The 20,352-nt window shown below is 34.7% G+C and overlaps 3 protein-coding genes across 9 annotated transcripts; 1 reads left to right on the top strand and 2 right to left on the bottom strand.

Moving 5' to 3' along the window:
- Positions 1–5: 5 nt before the first annotated feature.
- LOC107426365 (metal tolerance protein 2) lies at positions 6–4,566 on the bottom strand. The gene is made up of 12 exons (XM_016036520.4): positions 3,944–4,566; positions 3,697–3,766; positions 3,254–3,351; positions 2,982–3,136; positions 2,545–2,660; positions 2,211–2,307; positions 1,961–2,045; positions 1,680–1,742; positions 1,468–1,573; positions 832–974; positions 560–651; positions 6–469 (listed from the first exon to the last, which is right to left on the bottom strand). Exons 1-12 carry the CDS (start codon positions 4,289–4,291, stop codon positions 349–351), a joined length of 1,494 nt encoding a protein of 497 aa, XP_015892006.3. The 5' UTR covers positions 4,292–4,566; the 3' UTR covers positions 6–348.
- A 622-nt stretch (positions 4,567–5,188) lies between these two features.
- Positions 5,189–13,168, bottom strand: LOC107426355 (homeobox protein LUMINIDEPENDENS). 4 transcript variants are annotated; one of them, XM_060811428.1, is made up of 13 exons: positions 12,811–13,168; positions 12,166–12,193; positions 11,486–11,616; positions 11,020–11,369; positions 10,842–10,935; positions 10,661–10,754; positions 10,326–10,455; positions 10,198–10,249; positions 10,064–10,107; positions 9,869–9,951; positions 9,010–9,432; positions 6,899–7,473; positions 5,189–6,335 (listed from the first exon to the last, which is right to left on the bottom strand). In XM_060811428.1, the coding sequence occupies exons 1-13, from the start codon at positions 12,982–12,984 to the stop codon at positions 5,529–5,531; spliced, it is 2,985 nt and encodes a 994-aa protein (XP_060667411.1). In that variant the 5' UTR covers positions 12,985–13,168; the 3' UTR covers positions 5,189–5,528. The 4 variants fall into 4 exon arrangements, with proteins under 4 accessions (XP_060667411.1, XP_060667410.1, XP_048337289.2 ...); XM_060811427.1 differs by having other exon boundaries at positions 9,869–9,969; XM_048481332.2 differs by having other exon boundaries at positions 9,010–9,441; positions 9,869–9,969.
- A 1,156-nt stretch (positions 13,169–14,324) lies between these two features.
- On the top strand, positions 14,325–20,259 carry LOC107426325 (cullin-1). 4 transcript variants are annotated; one of them, XM_016036467.4, is made up of 20 exons: positions 14,325–14,674; positions 15,195–15,369; positions 15,458–15,557; positions 15,770–15,955; positions 16,045–16,092; positions 16,179–16,382; positions 16,494–16,571; positions 16,995–17,084; positions 17,167–17,247; positions 17,352–17,411; positions 17,624–17,653; positions 17,733–17,819; positions 17,914–18,063; positions 18,203–18,258; positions 18,356–18,476; positions 18,564–18,725; positions 18,852–18,995; positions 19,090–19,308; positions 19,437–19,604; positions 19,898–20,259. In XM_016036467.4, exons 2-20 carry the CDS (start codon positions 15,239–15,241, stop codon positions 19,997–19,999), a joined length of 2,217 nt encoding a protein of 738 aa, XP_015891953.2. In that variant the 5' UTR covers positions 14,325–14,674; positions 15,195–15,238; the 3' UTR covers positions 20,000–20,259. The 4 variants fall into 4 exon arrangements, with proteins under 4 accessions (XP_015891953.2, XP_015891950.2, XP_015891951.2 ...); XM_016036464.4 differs by having other exon boundaries at positions 14,325–14,569; XM_016036465.4 differs by having other exon boundaries at positions 14,325–14,524.
- Positions 20,260–20,352: the final 93 nt, after the last annotated feature.

Consider the following 20,352-nt stretch of genomic DNA (forward strand, 5'->3'; position numbering starts at 1 on the left):
GTAAATAATAATAATGAAGCTGATTGGGCAATCAAATCAGTTTGTCATTCTATAATTATTCTCTTTTAAGATTGTATAAACAATTTTGTCCCAAAAAAAAAAAAAAAAGATGTACAAACTATAGTAACTGGTCAATTTTCAGCCAAGAACGCCGTCTCAATCTATCCACTTCAAAAGAGAGTTTTCTGTATCTAAGACAAGATTACTTTTCAGCAGAGTAGGTATTAGTCGAGCGAAAAACTTGGGACCATCATCTCTTTGTTGTACATTTTCTCTGGGTGCCTAGGCTGCGTCTGTGTCTGTAATTGATCAAAGAAACCACCTTGATAAAGCACTTTGCCGTTGATGCTAGTGATGATTTGGTTGTGAGATTGGATTCCCCAAACGAAGCTGAATGCTGACATGAATTACATTAGAAGCCGTTTTCAAAATCTCCTCTTCTGCCATTTTAGCCACCTCCATTGCATCTCTGGAATGAATAAAAAATAGTTAGCACATATTGTGGTGTGTTTACAGTAAATGGCATGAAAATCACCAAAGGTTTGATTGCAGGTATTACCGAATTAACACGTTTGGAGGCATAGAAACCTCAATTTGGAGTAGCATCTTTCCTTGCAATAAATGGTGTGTTATGCGCTCAACAACCATTTTCTGAAATACAACAAAATCATTTCACGTTAAAGATTCCATTACAAAAATTGGCCACACGTCTATTACTATCCACCACAAAATTCAAAAATCAGACCTCCCAATAATGAATTTATAAGTTAAAGAGATGAAACTATCAGACCTTCAAATAATGAACATAGAAGTTCAAGAGATGAAACTTACCTCTTGAAACTTTGAGAGGATGGTGCGGGAAACAAATTCTTCAATGCCATTATCCTCTGCGCGAAAATTTTTTTGGCACACAGTCTCAGCTGCACTTTCTTGCTGGTCCATTACACTTGGGAAAACTTGTGAAATTGCAGGATCTAAAAGCAAATTAAAATAAATGATGAAGTTACCAAAATATATACAGAACTTTTTCCTCTTTGTTCTTTTTTCTTATAAAAGAAGAAGAGGAGAACAAAACAATGACATAAAATTAAAAGATAAAACTACCAAGTGATGCAAAGCAAAGGACAAGGTCAGAGCAGATTTACCAATGATGGTAACTATGGGCAAGAATAACTCTAGTGTACGGTGAGTAGACATTAGATGTTGTCCAGTAAATATGCAGTCATAATGTATGTATATATACATATATATATATATATGCACATGTATAAGCAAGGCATATAATTATAGAAATTGTTGATGGAATTTTAAAATCCAGCAACCCATTCAATTTACAGAGTCAGAAAAGGAATCAGTAGAATCTTAACTCATTTCTACATCATCCAACTTTTACTCTAAAAAACTTTGAACTTTTACTTGAAAAAAAAAAAAAAAATTACTAAATTAAAACATAAATAAATAGCTTACCTATGTGTATGAAAACTTCCGCCACTTCAGGATGTGATTTGTGGATTTGATTCCGAACATTTTCTCCAATCTCATGTGCAGCACTAACACTACAGAAAGGATCAACCTGCCAGGCAAATTTAGAAATTAAGAAATAATTTCACATGGATAACCTCGATCTTCAAACCTATAAACTGCATAGCTTTGAAAATGCCTTGATAGAAAAAACCAACCTCAATATTTACATCAACATGTAAAGATGAACCAGCTCTCCTCCCCCTCAAGTGATTGCATCCCTGCAATGGTTTCAAATGAAAAAGAAGTAAACTCCAAACAGATTCTTAAACTAATCATCACCCATAGGCCTACTGATGGAGAAGTAAGATGCATTAAGAGCAAATTATATGATGACAAAAACCAGAAAACATAAATAATTAATGTTTCCTTGGACCTACATCTCACAAATTCCAACACCTAATAGTATATAATATCTTAAGGCAAAAATGCTACATACCTTGACACCTTCAACTTGTAGTATTGTTTGTTTAACAGGGTCCAACTGTTTTGATGGGATTGCAGCATCCACAAGTTCCAGGACACTTGATATTTGATCAAATAGACATATCAGACACTTTGTTTTTGGTTATTCACATATCAGACACTGTATATTGCTAAATAAATGTGTTAATTTATTATGAATCTATATAATAAATAGCAAGCATGAATCATTTAAATGGAGTGTAGATATTGAGATGAATATACACCTGTGGTATCCAGTTTCAAGACCCACTTTCAGGATCATGCCCGAGACAAGAAGCCCAGCTAGGGGATCTAAAAACTTCATTCCAAGAATAGAGCCTCCTAACACCCAGAAGGAACTACGTTAGGTAATGTAGGAATATATAAAATGCTTACATTGAGAAAATGCGTATAAGGGTGGTAACTTCACATACAAGTGAGAGGAAACAACATGGACCAGCCATTGCTTTAAAGCATTGACCAATTATGAACTAAATTGGGGTAACCAACAAAGCATGTACAAAGAGTCAAATTAATATCAAAAGGCAAAAGAATATCCATTAAGAGAAAGTTCCTCACCAACCCCAATAAGAGCAACTATTGATGAAATGGCATCTGCACGATGATGCCAAGCATTTGCTATCATCAGCCCACTACTTTGCCTTTCCCCAGCTCGTTTTGTTATCCAGTAAAGCCTAGGGTAACAAAAATGGATATACAAGGAAAAAAATCAGAACTATAAAAAAGCTTGAAAGTGATAACAAGTTAAGAGATCAGAATAATCAGATGTGATGGTTTGGTTCCAGGCAGCAAGGATCAGCAATTTCTCAAACATGAAGCAATATAATTTGATTTGGGGGCTAAACAAAATTAACGAAAAAGCCAAATGCAGTATAGATAAAATGACATAAATCAACAACAGGAATTACCATAAATGGAACATCAAAGGGAACTAAATCACTCAAAAGTTTCTAACAGCTTTTAAATCTAGTTTTTAGCTATAGAGAAATCCACACCCTTCTTTTATAGATATTGATAGAATAGTCATATTCAACGCTAGAATGGGGTGATTCATGTCAATTCCATGGTGGTGTCCACCATGATGATGGCTATGCCCATGCTCATGTGTCAAAGACTGAATAAATGTTTGAGGATCAGCTGACATCAATCCCTGCACAAGAACAGTAATGATATTAAAAAATACTAAAAGAACATCAGTTTCGCTACCAGACATAAATGTCAAAAATTAAACTTATGAAAGATACTGGTGGACAGTCAGCAGATATACCAGCAAAAGGTCTATAGCATGCCATGCAATACCACCAGCAGTTACCAAAAGCATAGAAGAGATTCCGAGGGCTCCTAAGGTCTCAAACTTACCATGTCCTGCAGGAAAAATAATAAATTATAAAGGAAGACAAAAGCAAAACTGTGAAACCCAGAAGCATACACAGAGAATAAGACGCTCTTTTTGGAAACGCATGTCTTCAACACATTAATATGCAAATTAATGATCGCTAGAAACCAACTAGGAAGAACTTTCAACGTAAATGTCATTTTACCTTCAAAAGTTCAAATCCCAATACAATAAGAAGGGAGCTAGCAAGGGGATCGAAGTAGTAAAAAGTAACAAACTAAACTATCAAAATTTCTAAATGACAACGGTAACCCAAATAACAAATGCATGAATAAGACAAACTGAGTAGCGTGTAGGTACAAATCAAGAGTGACCATATGGGTGTTCTTTGTCTTTAGGAGCTTTTGCAGCTTTAAATGACCACAAAGCGATGCCACTGAGAACCTGCCACATGAATTGAACATGAGATAATAAAAAGTTAATATGACAAATCCCAAAACGCATAAACAGCATAAAAGCAAACCACTATTGAGAACCCATTAACAAAAACAACAACATCGGCAATTCAACAAACACTAAATGGGCAACCAAGAACCATTTGAAACAAAATGTACCGCATACCACATCGGACACGGAATGAGCTGCATCAGCAATGATTGCGGTACTTCCAGACAAATATCCAGTCAAAGCTTTCCCAGTAGCCAATGCAATATCGGAAGCCAGACCCAGCCTGAATATGTTCTCTCCCTCCTTGCCAGAAATATGATGACTATGGTGGCCATCATGGTGGGAATGACCCAAGTGCCACCTTCTGGGTATAACGTAAATGGGGTTCTGAGAATGAACCAAAGAAGGGTCTACAAAACGGGAATTGAGGAATTGAATTTCAGAAGTTTTGTGGGTGTGCGAAGAAAGCCTTGTCATGCAAATCCTGTATACTGGGTTGAGATTCTGGAATCTAAACCCCATAGTTAGCGAAAGCAAAATCTCAGTGAACGAATTGAAAGAGTTTTTGTATTAGGGTTTTCTTGGATTTTGGGTCTTAGGGCTTAACTTTTTTGGATTGGAATTTTGGGAATTTGTAGAAAATGAATGTCAACTAGAAGGTGTGAGCAATTATTCGATACACAGAGAGGAAGGATTCTCTTTGTATGAGAAGAGAGGTCGCGCTCTAAGGCGGTAACGGTAACCATGTGACGTTTATATGACGCCGTGAGTTGTCGGTGGTGTAATTTGTATTCAAATTGTGACGTCGTCATATTCCTTTTTCTTTCTTCTTCTTCTTCTACACTTTGTTTTTTTTTTTTTTGGAGCAAACAAGCTGTCACTTTTTCAAGTAAAAATTTTGGGGCCGGCTCACAATACACATCACCTTAATTATTTTAGATTAATTAAGAAATTTCATTAATTTTCCACTTTTTTTTTTTTTTTTTGTTCTAACAAAAATAAATCTAATATTGTCAATGAAAACCGCTAAATCAACATATCAATAAAACAGCAAAGGAATGGAGAGGTGAATTTAAACCTATAAACAAATTAATTGATTACTTTTGTATTTATCATACTTGGTAATATTAATTGCTAAAGATATTCAACAACTTCTCCCACGAATATTATCCTATTATTCATCTCAAAATCTTTTTTTCATTCTTGATTTTGTCCATTTATTTGCGTTCTATTTTTCATTTTCCAATTTATCGTTTGTTGGTTATTGCTCGTTAGGGAAATTTCTTTTATTAATGGCATTAATTGTAACTGGTGAATTTGAGCAACATGAAAAAGGCCTGGATATTTGATATGGATCTTTCTTTTTCGAACACAAGATGGTCCAAATCTACGATGCCCCTAAAAAATAGCAAATGAGCGTTGTGGGCCACAATTGGGACCTCCCAAAGTTTTGTATTTCTATTGGAAGGAATAAAAATATGAGGTAAATTGTTTGCAAAATTTTAGTTTTACATATTTTTAGCCAATTAATGATAATCAAAAGTGCTATGATCATCTCTAAAAGCCACAACAACGGCAGTACAAAGTCCAGTGAATGTTATAACCCCTCATCTGAAAAAACCAAATCCAGTCCAGGTTCAGGCTTCAGTCTCCACCACACTTTTACCCTTGCAAAAACCATTATTAACATACATCCTCTTGTATCATGAAGAAACCAGCCGGATTATCCAAGATAAATTATCCCAATTCAATGACAAAATCATCGTCTCCGATCGCGCCACCTCCTGTTTCCATATCTATTTTGATCCCTATATCCAGATGAATTTCTCTGTCTCATCCTTTCAGGCCTATACTCTCGTCCAGGATTCGTCCTGGCATCTGGGAAACTCCTTCCCATCATATACTCAGGATTCCTTACTGGACTATTATCCGGACTCCATGACTCGAAATCATCTTCCTCCACATACTCATTTCCCTCCCACTTGGGTCCTGACATCAACTGAGGTTGTTCAGGCCCTACTAGTGAGGCATTATAGTTATTTTGGTTCAAAGGGCGATAGAATGAGGGCAAACCCTGGGTCGTTCTCCAAGATTCAGACGCAGGGTTTGGTTTACCAATTTGTTTGGAGTAAACAGGTGTATAAGGATCGGAAGGCCCCGATAGAAGTTGTTGTTGCTGCGGATGTATTTGTGGCCTTGCTGTTGTTGGCAACAAGGTGTTCGATGGGATAGGAAAACGCTGTCTTTCTTCTGCATTAGATATAAGCGATGGTTTAACGCTACTTGTGCTCTCAACCCGCATTGAAGGCAAAGAAGCAGAATGTAAGTTGTGAAAAGGTGTGACCGTGAGGGGTGAATTCTTCATAACCACATCAGATGCTGGTGTTTGATGCGAATATGGAGGTATGCTTGCTGACTGTCGTAATGAACTAATGTGAGCTGCTGAAATATGCGGCGGTGGCACTGAGTTAGCAGTTGCCACTTCTGAAGAAATGTAGGTTGCTCTATTAGGCAAAACCGTTTGTTGTGAAAATGGATTCCTTACTGCTTCTTGTCTCCACCCAGTCTGCAAATTTTATGAATAGCAAAGAAACAAAAAATTATCAGTAACTATTAGTGAATTCGTTACGTTATTATAATTATTTTTTTTTCAATCAAAATCATCAATAATTATTAATGAAGACAGAGAAACTAAAGCTATGAAAACATGCATCTGCCGGGAGACGAAATTCCATAGACCAGAATTTCACTGTAGATGAACTCGGAAAATGACAGGCACCCAAAGGACCTTCATATCAGATTTTAATGTGCCACATTCAATCCACGTCGTCATAGCATTGGACAAGAGACATGAAGGTCCTAGAGTTGTACGTGAATTTGTTTCCTATTCCAAGGTATTCCAAGGTTGAATGGTCATCACCACCACCACCACTTATTTCTATATTAAGCTTACTTTTGGGCTCGTCTCTCAAAGTTTTTAACATTGTGTCCTAATATCAACGAACATAGTATACTGAGATGACAACAGGACTTCTCTTCAAATATTTTGAACAATTTATTTATTTATTTCAAAACGATAATTTCTATGGTGTACGGCAAAAGTTGCATATTTGGGCCTGAGTAACGCACCGTTCCAGGATTGCTTGAAGGAGTTGGGGATGGAAGAGAAACTCCAATATTATCTTCCCCTTGTCTATCTAACCCATTCATATTACTGGTTAAACCAGAACCACCAGCCTTGATCATGTCAAGCAGTTTCACAGTTTCTTCACTTGATAAGTTGGATGCTTGGCCGGAGGTTAATGCAAACACCAATTCCGGGTTTTTGAGCAGCACAGCAAGTAACTCTAAATCTGGCTCTGCTATGCTTGTACTACCAGTTTGAGAAGTGGTGATAGATTGCAAAGAAGCATAATTATTTACTCTTTGACTTGGAGCACCCTGTGTTCCCACGTTATTTATAGCTTGATTAGTAGCCTGTGTTTCTGTGTTATCAGCATCGGGCAACTGTTGTGTTGGAATTTCTGGTGTCAATGTGTCGTCATAGTCCATCTCGAGATCCCAAGGTTCCTTGGGATTTGATGGTATCTCTTGGATTCTCTGATAAATGGTTTCCTTCTCACGATTGTTCCTGTTTTTCTGGACTTCAACTTCTTTGCTATTCTCACCAGCACCAACACTCCATTGATGGTTGAGTTTTATTTCTGCATAAAGGAAAAGTGCGTAAAAGGCTGTGGATTAACACTAAATACACAAGAAAAATGACCAAAATAAACCAAATAGTTTATACAGCGCTCAAAATGAGAGCAGAATACATGGAATTCGAGTATCTTGGAGTCAATATTTTTGCAAGTAAAAAAGCAGCTAATTGTACAATTAGGGTCGGAGAGAGAAAAGCAAACTATGATTTTTTTTTTTTTTTGGAAAAATTAAAATTAAAAATTAATGGAATGTACGGTCTTATAGTTGCACCCTGATATAGCTTGTTCTCCCTGTACTAGATTACCTTCCGTTTCTCTGTCAATGCTCTAAAGCAATAATTTGGCAAAGTTCAACGTGTACAGAACCTTACACGCTTTACTGGAATTGCATAACAAAACCCAGAAGCAAGGTAGCTACCAAGACTCAGTTTGCAATTACAAGCCAATAAAGTCTTTAACTGCTGGATGCTGGCAAGCCATGTTTTAACCTTTGTATTCTCAAATATGAAAATGGAAAAACGAGTATTTGAACACTTGTTAATCAGTTGCAGTTATGATTTGGCTTAAGTTCATTCTGATTTCTTCCAAATACGGAAAAGCTACTACCTGCCCATTTCATACTTACAAGAACATAATCAACAATTTTACATTTCATATAGCCTGCTTGATATCTATACTGACGGATGTAAAGTGGAATCCACTCCAACAAATTCCATCATTATGGTTCAAGATGGATTTTACATACCGATCAAGATTGATCTTAGTCTCCCTCAAAAATGTTGATATCAGTCAATCAGAGCCAAAATTTATAAAGGATAGCGGAGCATTGAAACACCACAAACCAGGAAAAGAGATTTTTTTTTATAAAAAAAAGTTTGGTAATCATTTTAAGTAACTAAATTAGGTGTATGTACTAAATTAGGTGTATGTCAGAAATCCCCAACCCAAATGATGATCGAACATAGGGGAAGGGAAAATGAAAATGAGGGCACTTCTATATATTTAAACATCATTATGTAAAAACTGAAGAAAAATATTGCATTTGCAACCGGTATACAAACAAACTTTTAATCCTCATTTCTTCAATTGCCCGCCAATAGTCATACGGAAGAATAACAGCTCCCAAAAGGCGGGTCCTAGTTGTCTTTCTTTTCTCTTGCACTAATGGGCAGACAGGTTAATTACTTTTTCATATTTCAAGAGCCACATTATTGGATTAAGTACTTGACAGGACAGGCATTTGATAATACAAAATACAACAACTGGAATAATCCCCAAGGTGCATACTCATAGCTAGTAGAGAATCCGATCCAATTAATTCACGAAAAAAGAGATATTTGAGTGGCAGAAGAAGAAATAGCATCTGTAGAGTGTAGGAGGAGTCAAATCTCTGTCCATTAGTTATGTAGAAAGACTAAGAATTTTTTCTTTTTCTTTCTTTTCTTCTTTTGTTTTTGGGTCACTAGCTATAAGTTCCAAAGTAATGCTATTGGCAAAGAGTCAAAGGAACCATTGAAGAACTACAAAAAGCGAAAGTACCTGGTGGTGTCTGCCATAATTTTTGAACCCTCCTGCACTTTTCCCACCAGGGCTCCTTTGAATCCGCTATCATCTTTTGATCAAGAGAAGCTTCAAGTATGTTAGGAACTTTTGAGAGAAGTGAAACAGGTTTCTTTTGTTCCTCAATATTAGGACGAACGGGAACTTTAGATGCCAGAGGAAGAATGCTGGCCTGAGAGGTTGAAGATTTGTTAGAGGATTGAATTTTTGCTTCTTTATTTGAATTAGATGAACCTGCTTTCCCATATTTGCTCTGCATCCATTGTGCACGCATTTTTGCCTTTTGGATATCATCAGCAGACATTGGACGGCCCTGACTGATGGGTGCAGCTCTTGCAGCCTGCGTGCTTCTTCCAGCTGTTTTCTGGCCTGGCTGTTCTACCATCTGGACTTTTCTGCGTTCTTTAATTTCTGCTACAAGCTAAGGAAATGAACTCTTATATTCTACAGTACGAAGGAGCTAATACTGCCATAACTATAAATGAACTGTACATAACTTTGTTTCAGTTTCAACACGATTAATTACATTCAGATTACGACCAAAATACTGATGTGAACTTGGATCCAACCTTTTCAAGAGGTTTTAACTTTGAACTCAAGAATTCAATTTTTCAAGATACTTCATCCTTTAACTCAATAAAATTTGCTTTTATTTATTTATTTATTTTTTTTATACAAGCCTCTAAATTCCAATATTTTAATTTTTTTATAGAAAGAAAAAAGGATACCTTAATAGATTGTTTAATTGTAAAATTAATATATGAACAAATAATTGTTATATTACTTCTTTGAAAGAAAAACATATAAACTAAACAACAAAATGAGATCATAAGGATACGGGTTATACCCAGGACTTGCTTCTTGTTAGAATCATCTGAAGATGCTGGCAATAGTTTCAATGTTTGCATGGGTTCAGATTTCCTGAACAAGAAATTTATACTGAAACCTCAAGTTGCAAAATAAATATGCCACCAAAGCTAAATGTATATATATATATATATATATATATATCTGAACAAAAAAATGTTTGTACCTGAAATTCTCTGAACTATCATAAGGGGAAGCAAGGATGTTTCCCTGCATAATAAGAAGGTAAGATCATAAAACATCATGCAACTTACTCCCAGTTTAAGCAACTTTCACATTAATTTTTTATGAAGCACTTACAGTAAAATCAATATTCGACTGCCATGGTTCATAACCAACTACATCATCAATACTGCAGGTAATCGAGTGATGAGTTAGAATCCAATCTAAAAATCCAATGTGGGTGAACAATATAGATATGCACTTGCCTCTGCTTCAGCATTAACTCTTGTTGTGCATCACTAGATGATTTCATGCCATTTGGTTTCTTCAAAGCTTGGCTTCTGGCTAATAATTTACTCAATCTTGCTAACAAAACCCTTGCCCTGTTTGATATGTCTGATCTCCAAATCAGATAAATGAGATTCAAAATATTCACAAGGTGCATATAAAAAATGCAGCTGAAGCACAAAACTTGTTTATTCCTATAAAAGTAACTTCAAAATTATGTATGCCTTTAACATTGAGGTAAAACTACAAACAGGATAAAAGAAAGAAAGCAAAGGTGAGAAGCACATGATAGTTTCTGCAATAAAAAGCACACCTGATGTCCTGTAAAACCGCAGTCTGTTAACGCTTTGCAGTACGGCTGACATATGTACAGGAACAGCTTTATGCAAAGGCAAATGACAAAGAACCTGTGCAGTAGTTATTTAATGCAACCATAAGCAATGTTTTCCAATACATCACGTAGACAATTACTAAGGTAATTGCACACATCATACCTTTAAAATAACAAAAAGAACAGTTGTTTGTTCTTCTGTGGCTGCTTGACTCAACCATGTTGCTAAAATCATCACACCACCTTTATTTAAAAACCTGCATGCAAGTAATCACATGGTTGGATCAAAAAACCAAAAAAATGGTATAACATACAAGCTTATATAGTGATTTGATATGTACCAACATAATACTGTAGAATTTTGTATCCGCAAGATCCACTCCATCAATTTCACCTGCCCAGAAAATGTTTCTTCCTTCCGCATCAAAGTGAAAATATTCTCAACAAATTGTTTATCTAAGTCATCTATGCCAGGTAGGGCATCATCTTGTGTTGAGCAAGATGGTGCTTCTTCTACACTTGTAGGGACAACAGTGTTTAAGGGAACAGGATCAATGGGCATCAAAGCACCTGAGGTTGCTGAGATCCCATCATGTGGTTCTGTATATTCATTGGATCTGATGGTTTTCTCCCTGGACAAGCGGACTACTTTCCTTACTCTTGAACGTTGGCTGGTAAAAAATTCACGAACCTATGAATCACCACAAGTTGTAAGTAATAATTTAAAAACTTTTTTACAAAGTACCAAAAAAATATAAAATATAAAATAAAATAAAAAACAAATATACAATAATTTTTATTTTAAACCTGCGTGACGGTAACTCCATATAGAGCACTGATCTCACGAGATTCCTTCTTACTAATTGCATCTTTAATAGCGAAAACGGATTGCATATACTTAACAGCCTTAGGATTTAGCAGATCTCGAGGTCTTTTTCCTGCCAATGAATGATGTAATTAGATTTGACCACAAGAAATAAACACAAGCAGCTGTAACTTCAGCAATCTAAAAAGCATCATTAAAAATACAGTAAACACACACACATAAATCAATAAATGAAAAGGTCATAACCAAGATTGAATGTCCTGAAACTGATAAATTCTCCATCTCATTAATTTTATAAGCGTTTAAAATAATTTAACTGCTTTACTAAGACCAAAAAATAAGAAGGAAGGAAAAGCAACAAGTAGAAATTGTATATAAGGTGTACAGCAGGATCCATCTTGTTAGTACTCTCTCTTTCACCTCTAATAAAATTGTCAGTCATGACACATGAAATCTAATCATTACCAGCCAACTTCTCAAAGCAACTATTGTTTAGTTAGGCATGCATCGCCAGATGCATATATCTTGGTTATTAATTAAACCCACAGACATATAGTAAACGAACAAGTACCAAATATCTCCTTTGAATCTCCAAACAATAAGATTAACAAATACAGATATTCTGTTTACAAAAGAAAAGCAAAACTCTAACAAGACTTACCAATATTTATAGAGAGAGCACCAGCTGCCTGCATAGAGCAAAAAAATTTATGAGAATATCATCATATCAAAAATGTATGTGTGTGAGATGCACAAATAATGATTGGGCAAGATAATATGATAAAAGCACAAACCAACAGATTGAACTAATACATGCTATCATATAGGACTATAAGTAAAAGAACTAACTACACTAAATCACAACAACTAAAATTCTAAATAGATTCAATATAGGAACAGAGTACAGTGTTTACATAAAATCCTATAGAAAAATTATGTTCTAGATGACAAATTTTGCTATGCTACTAGATTGAAGATTTAATTGTATGTATGCAATCCCAATTTCATCCTGTATAAATATGCTACACTTTGAAAACATATCTTTATGTATTCAAGTACAAGTTCTAGGTAGCATCGATTAGAAATACTCTCCTCCTCCTTTTATGACTTGCCTTCCTTGTATATTTCGATTGTTTCTATAAATTTCATAAGGAAACGCATCAGAAGTATTACAGGAAATATCTTATGTGCTAAGAAGATAAGTCACAGCCTTAGTGCATCCTAATTCAGAGCAATTCGTTGTTGTTTTCTTATATCTTCTCCGCGACAGAACAAATAAAAACGAAAAGAAATTCCAAGAACGCACCATTTCTTGAGAGAGAGGATTGACACCGGTGAGTTGGCATTGTGTGACTACGATTTTCTGGAGCTGATCGATCTGACTGTGGAATAGCTCTCTCTGTGAGTTCAAGAACTTCTGGAACGACTGCGCCGAGCTTCCAATCTCTAGCTCCGAAAAATCCTCTTTCAGAGCCTCCATTGCCGACCTCAAAGCTCGAAACCCAGAATCTCAGTGTATATGAGAACCACACAGACATGCATTAAGAATCTGCAGCTAAAGATTAATCTCTGATTCCTCGAAATAAATTAGGGTTGGGGTTGGGAGGGGTTTGGCAATTAGAGACAAAGAGAGACATTTTCCAAAGAGAAAATATAGAGATGCGAATAGGATAGAATCGGAGCAGGAAACTAAAACCCCAAGGCCACACGTGCGAACGTATTGCACTCGCGCCAACTGTATTTGGCGCGTGTTACCTTTTTTCTTTTTTTCTTATAATTGGTGCTACCTAATTTTATTTTATTTTTTTTGGTATTTATTTATAAAATCTTTTAAAGTAAATTTTTTTTTTAATGTTGTAATTCGATATTGTGGATTTTTTTTCCATTAAAATTGAAAAATATGTGGAGTGTTAATGTAATTTTCTTTTATCTTCTTGACATCAGATTTTTTTTTTATTTAGGCATCATAATATTCATATATAATTTTTTTAAAACAATAAAATAAGAATAAAAAAATACCAAACATGTATTGAATTGGATTTTTATCAACTTTCCATTGTCCTTGAAAGTATTTAAATTACATTTTAAACAATGACAATTTATTTTACTAAACGACAAGTATTAAAATAACATTATATATATATATATATATGTATATATTGACCTAAAATGCTTATATAACCACTAAATGATCAAAAAATAGATATTCGATACATATACAAACTGACCCATCTTGAGTAAAATAATTCAAAACTCCAATCATTTTAATCCTATAATTTAATTACAAATGATATTACATGGTTTGATATTAATTTCATATTCATATAATTTAAATATTAATAAATAAATTATTTTTAAATGAATAAGTAATTTTTCTCTTAATAAAATATTTCTGTTAAAAAAAAAAATCTACACTACTTAAACAGTTAAGATCCATAATCACATATCATTCAATTTAAAAACAGTTTGATTTATTAATCCAACTATTGGTAAAGTTTAAAATGTTTAGAACTAATTCTAAATCTTAAACATTTTCAATGTATTTTTAAGTTTGATCCGGTATTAAACCACTAAAAATACACCCTTTTTAAGTTAGAATATGCTGTAAGCCAAATAAAAAATCTAATTTATACGCTTTCACTATAAATACGAAGTTTCAAACAAATTGGAAAAGTTAATCAATTTGGTTTTATGTTGTCTTTAGTTCGAAGGCAAATTACGTAGAGACATCCTTCATAATTATTTTTTTATTTACTGTGGACTTAGTGAAAATTAATATTCTCAGATTCGATAATTTTATTTGTTTGGATTTAGAAAGACGCCTGTGCTGTGCGCTTGGGAGTAGAAAATAGAAATTAGGAGATAGTAGGAGTTTCTTATAGGGAGGTTCTCTCTCTCTCTCTCTACCTATCTCTCTCTCTCCGTGTATATAAAAATCCTCACCTCCTCAGTCTCGTCTTCCACCCAGTCCTCTCACAGTTGGGATTGGATTAGGGGTTTTTCCGCACCAACGCACGCCTGTATGAGCTGTTTTTTTTTTTGTTTTTTCTTACCCTAACTCAGTGGTACGGATTTTTTTTTACTTTTATCTTCTTCTTTTTTTGGGGAATATTTTGGAGTGGAATTCGTACCCCGCGCTTCGTTCTCAACTCTGAACGGATTGATTTAGGGTTTTTCTCTTTGCTTTTGCATTGTTCATCTTTCTGTAAGCTTGCGATGATTGAGCTTGTTTTTCATGGATTTTTGTTTTATTTATCATTGTTACTTTTTGTTATTGTTGATGATACTTTCTTAGTTTTTCGGCAATCAGTTTTCGTGTTTTTCTTTTGTGTTTTTGCTTTCTGTTTATAATTTTGCTTTTTCTATGGGTTATTGCATTGTGTTTTCTGTGAATACTGTTGTAAATATGGATGTCTGCATATGTGGAAACTGCTCTGGATTACGTAATTCAACCCTTAAATCGTGTTTGTGTTGTTTGGAGTCACCCTTTTTCAGTTGTTTATGGAGTTTGTAATTTATGGTCATTGCTTTTGTTATAGTTTCGCAACTCTTGTTTATATAGATTTCTTTTCTTGTGATTTATCTGGTTGTGTATTTTCTCGTTCTCCTGTACAAGTATGAAAAAGCACTGTGTATATACCATATTGACAATTTTGTTAGGGTTCTAATTGTTAATTTTCATGTTCTCAGAAAATATAGTTTGGACGTTGCGAATATTTTCCTCTACAAGAAGAATGGAACGCAGAGTTATTGAGTTGGATCAAGGATGGGAATACATGCAGAAGGGAATAACTAAGCTGAGAAGGATCCTAGATGGATTACCAGAGCCGTCGTTCAATGCGGAAAAACATATAATGCTCTACACGTATCCTTAGTTGTGTTTTTTTAGCAAATGTAAAGTACATTTTTATTTGTTCACCATCCAGCATGATATTTCCTTAATCCAAGTGCAGCACTATATACAACATGTGTACTCAAAAGCCCCCTCACGATTATTCTCAACAACTATATGACAAATACCGTGAAGCATTTGAAGAATATATTAGATCAGCGGTGAGGAAATTGAGGATGACCTTCTTTTTGGGGTTTTCCTTAGTCCCAGCTAGCTTTCAGACTTTTAATTATAGAAATTTTGTAAAAATAATTTTTTAATTGGTACAATATTTTCCTTATTGACTCACAACAAGCATACGATTTAATTATTAATTCGCTTATGAAAACAAACTTAACTTTTTCTAAGTTTAATTTTATAACTGATCTCTTAGGTTATGCCCTCACTAAGAGAGAAGCACGATGAGTTTATGCTGAGAGAACTTGTGAAAAGATGGTCAAATCATAACGTTATGGTTAAGTGGTTATCACGCTTCTTTAACTATCTTGATCGGTATTTCATTGTTCGCCGGTCACTTCCTTCACTTAACGAAGTTGGACTTGTCTGCTTCCGCGATCAGGTTAGCTATCAGTCCCACTGTATTGTAAATGTGCAAACAGAAATTCCAGATTTCTGGCACTAACTTAAATGTGTTGAATGTATTTTTAGGTTTATAAGGAGGTAAATGATAAGGCCCGAGATGCTGTGATTGCTCTAGTAAGTACTGAGTTTATGGTTTTATGTCCTGTTGAATCTTTATCATCTAGCCATTAAACATTTAATAACTAATGCTTGAACATCAGATTGATAAAGAACGTGAGGGAGAGCAGATTGACAGAGCACTACTGAAGAATGTTGTAGATATATTTGTTGCAATTGGGATGGGACAAATGGAATCTTATGAAAAGGATTTTGAAGCATCGATGTTAAGTGATACTGGTGCTTACTATTCTCGGAAAGCATCAAATTGGATTTTGGAAGATTCTTGTCCAGATTACATGTTGAAGGCAAGCATTTATTTTGTTTTTTTTATTAAACTTGATGATGCTTTCTGTTTGTATAATTCTATTATATCCCATAAGATTGTTATGATTCTAACGCTTTTATAAATCATGCAGGCTGAGGAATGCTTGAAAAGGGAGAGGGATAGAGTTTCTAAGTACCTGCATTCAAGCAGTGAGCAGAAGTTGGTGGAGGTTAGTTTAAGGTTTATATACATATGTATACATGCATGTGTTTGTTGAATAATTTTGTTTGGGCCAAATAGGTGGTATGTGTGGGTATATATGTGCTGGGGCCTTATTGATGGTAATTTTTGTTTCCTAATATTCAAATTTTGAGTAAGACCCTATAGGTTAATTGACTAATACTTTCTTCTGATACTGAAAGAAAGATACATTCAGAAAAGTATTATTATATATATATATATATTTTTTTTTTTTTAATGCTGGACATAGCCCATTCCTTATAAAGAAATACATTTTGCTTTATACATAATTACCATAATCCTTTGCAAAATTTTGTAATATGCATGGAACAATGATAATGTATCAGACATGAAAACAAAAGCAACATTACTATGGTTGAATTTTATTTATTTCTGCATGTTTGATCTGTAGAAAGTGCAACATGAATTGCTGGTTGTCTATGCAACTCAATTGCTTGAAAAGGAGCATTCTGGGTGCCGTGCTTTGCTTCAAGATGATAAGGTATTTTGCTGCATTTGTTGTTAAAGATTTTTGTTCAAGGTGGTATTTTATAACTTATTGCTAATATTGATATACTTGTTAGGTGGAAGATCTTTCTAGAATGTATAGACTTTACCATAAAATACCTAAAGGCTTGGATCCCATTGCCAATGTATTTAAACAGGTTAGTTACTTCTTCCTTATGTTATATTGTGTTGCCTAAGCAATACCCATTCAAATGTTCTTTTGTTTAGTTTCTGGCATTCATAAATCTGATTCCTTTTGCAGCATATTACAGCTGAAGGCACAGCCCTGGTTCAACAAGCTGAAGAGGCCACCACTAATCAGGTAAAGCATTTAGACCTAAATTTTCCAAATATAGCTACTATTGTCATGGCAAACGTGTTGCCATATTTTCATGTTACTGTTGTTTCATTTCTACAAAGTTATTGTGCTCGAGTTTTCTGGTGCACATGCTGGTTTTAATTTGCATGCATTAAAACAAAAACAATTTTCAATTGGAATCACTGTGCTAAGTGTTTGCAACTATGCTTCTGCAGGCTGCAAATACAATCGCCATGCAGGAACAGGTATAATTTCTAACTTCTATATTTAACATTTTGAAATGGTCAAGATGATCAGAGGCTGACTTATCTTTGCAATATTCAGGTCCTTGTTAGAAAAATAATCGAGCTGCATGACAAATATATGGCTTATGTGAATAACTGCTTTATGAACCACAGTCTGTTTCACAAGGTTTGTGTTGTAGTGTATCTGTAATCTTCCACTTAGTTATTTAGAATTTTGCCTTTATTGCTTTATCAAAAGTTTCTTTTCTTGTTTGCAATAGGCCCTAAAAGAGGCTTTTGAGATTTTCTGCAATAAAGTTGTTGCTGGAAGTTCAAGTGCAGAACTGCTTGCTGCATTTTGTGATAATATTCTGAAGAAGGGTGGGAGTGAGAAGTTGAGTGATGAGGCCATAGAAGAAACGCTGGAGAAGGTATCCTTTGAATAAGTTTCCTTTTATAATTTTTATGCAATATTTCTGGGACATAAATGGGGATTAAGGTTTAGCTTGGATTGAATTTAGTAGGTCTTTTCTGGTATTGACGTTATATTTTATTTGTGGTTTTTTATAGGTAGTTAAGCTGCTTGCATATATTAGTGACAAGGACCTTTTTGCAGAATTCTACAGGTAAACCCCACTTTCTAATTTATATTCCATTCAGTCTAGAAAAGAATTATATTCTTATACTGTTTGGTTTCTTTGTTATGTTATTTGGCTATTGCAGGAAAAAGCTTGCCCGGCGTCTGCTTTTTGATCGGAGTGCTAGTGAGGAACATGAAAAGTGCATTTTAACAAAGCTGAAGCAGCAATGTGGTGGTCAGTTTACCTCTAAGATGGAGGGGATGGTATGTGACCTTGGTTATTTGACATATCTTTCTTGTAGGTTTATATCATCACAGTATCAATTTCAGGCTTCTTTTTTTTTTCTCTAGGTCACAGATTTGACTCTTGCTCGGGACAATCAGACCAGCTTTGAGGAATATCTTCGCAATAACCCAAATGTTACTCCTGGGATTGATCTAACAGTCACTGTTCTTACTACTGGATTCTGGCCAAGCTATAAATCCTTTGACCTAAACCTTCCTGCAGAGATGGTAATATTAATTTTTTTATTCTCTTTATATAATTGAAATGGCATGTTTCTGATGCTAATATAATTTCTACTGCGAAGAATACTAGTCTTGACTCTATAGTTAGTATTATTGAATGTTTTTTACCAGGTAAAGTGTGTTGAAGTTTTCAAGGAATTCTATGAATTGAAAACAAAACATAGAAAACTTACATGGATTTACTCTTTGGGAACTTGCAACATTAATGGAAAGTTTGAGGCAAAAACCATTGAACTGGTTGTGTCAACCTATCAGGTAATATATGCTTTGGCACTGAATTTCTTCATATAAGTTAACTATGATAGATTGGCTAAAAGGGTTATGAATCTGAGTGGTGCATATTTTGCAGGCTGCTGCCCTGCTGCTATTCAATACTGCTGATAGGTTGAGCTATTCTGAACTCATGACTCAGTTAAATGTGACCCATGATGACTTGGTTAGGTTGCTGCATTCTCTGTCATGCGCAAAGTATAAGATCCTCAATAAGGAGCCAAACACAAAGACTATCTCCCCTACTGATACCTTTGAGTTCAACTCCAAGTTCACTGATCGAATGAGGAGAATTAAGGTTTCTCATTTCTTTTGAACTTTCATTTATCATTTTCATACTTCTGCATTCCCTCTACAGCCCTTGTATTCTTTTTCGTTTATTTTTGTATTAAGGAAAGATATTGAACTCTTCAAATTGTTCAACAGATTCCTCTCCCACCAGTGGATGAAAGGAAGAAGGTAATTGAAGATGTTGACAAAGACAGAAGATATGCTATTGATGCTGCAATTGTGCGAATAATGAAATCTCGGAAATTTTTGGGTCATCAACAGTTAGTGATGGAGTGTGTAGAGCAGTTGGGTAGAATGTTTAAGGTATGACATGTTATTCTTATTTATGCCATGTCGCTCCATTCTTTTCTTGAATATCTTCTCCTTTACATATGCCTACTTATACCATCATGGATTAGATAAATTTTAAATAGTTGGGAATTATTTGTTCAAATGGATTTAGTATTGTCAGTGATGTTTTCTTTTCTTGCATTATGTCTTTATTTATTAATTTTGGCTAATCTTCTTCTCTTGCATTACCTTTTTTTTTTTTTTTTTTTGGGGTAAATTCTCTTGCATTACTTTGCTCCTTATACACCACTTCTGTAAATATGCAGCCTGATATAAAAGCAATCAAGAAGAGAATTGAAGATCTCATCACCCGTGACTATCTGGAAAGGGACAAGGACAATCCAAATATGTTTAGGTACTTGGCATGATTGAAGCTTCTGTAAGCAAAAGTGCTGATGGGGATTATGTAGCGATTGGGGACATGTAAAAATGATGTGCACAGCTCGTTTAGCATCGCTTCTTCTTCTTCTTCTTCTTTTTATTTATTTATTTTTAAATTTTTTGTTTAGTCTTTCGAAACGAGGAGTGGAGAATTTTTGTGTAATTCTTGGTAGCCATTTTTGCACAATTGACCTCATTTTAGTAACTGGAGAAATATCTATAGAAAATATTGATTGCCGTTAACGTAGCATTGAGTTTCCATTTGGCAATAAATAGCACCAAATTATTTTGTTCAATCATCTTGGAATTCTGTTTATCTTAAACTATTTGTCTGAGATGT

Source organism: Ziziphus jujuba, chromosome 9 (assembly GCF_031755915.1).
Source record: "Ziziphus jujuba cultivar Dongzao chromosome 9, ASM3175591v1".
In the NCBI taxonomy this organism is placed as follows: Eukaryota; Viridiplantae; Streptophyta; class Magnoliopsida; order Rosales; family Rhamnaceae; genus Ziziphus; species Ziziphus jujuba.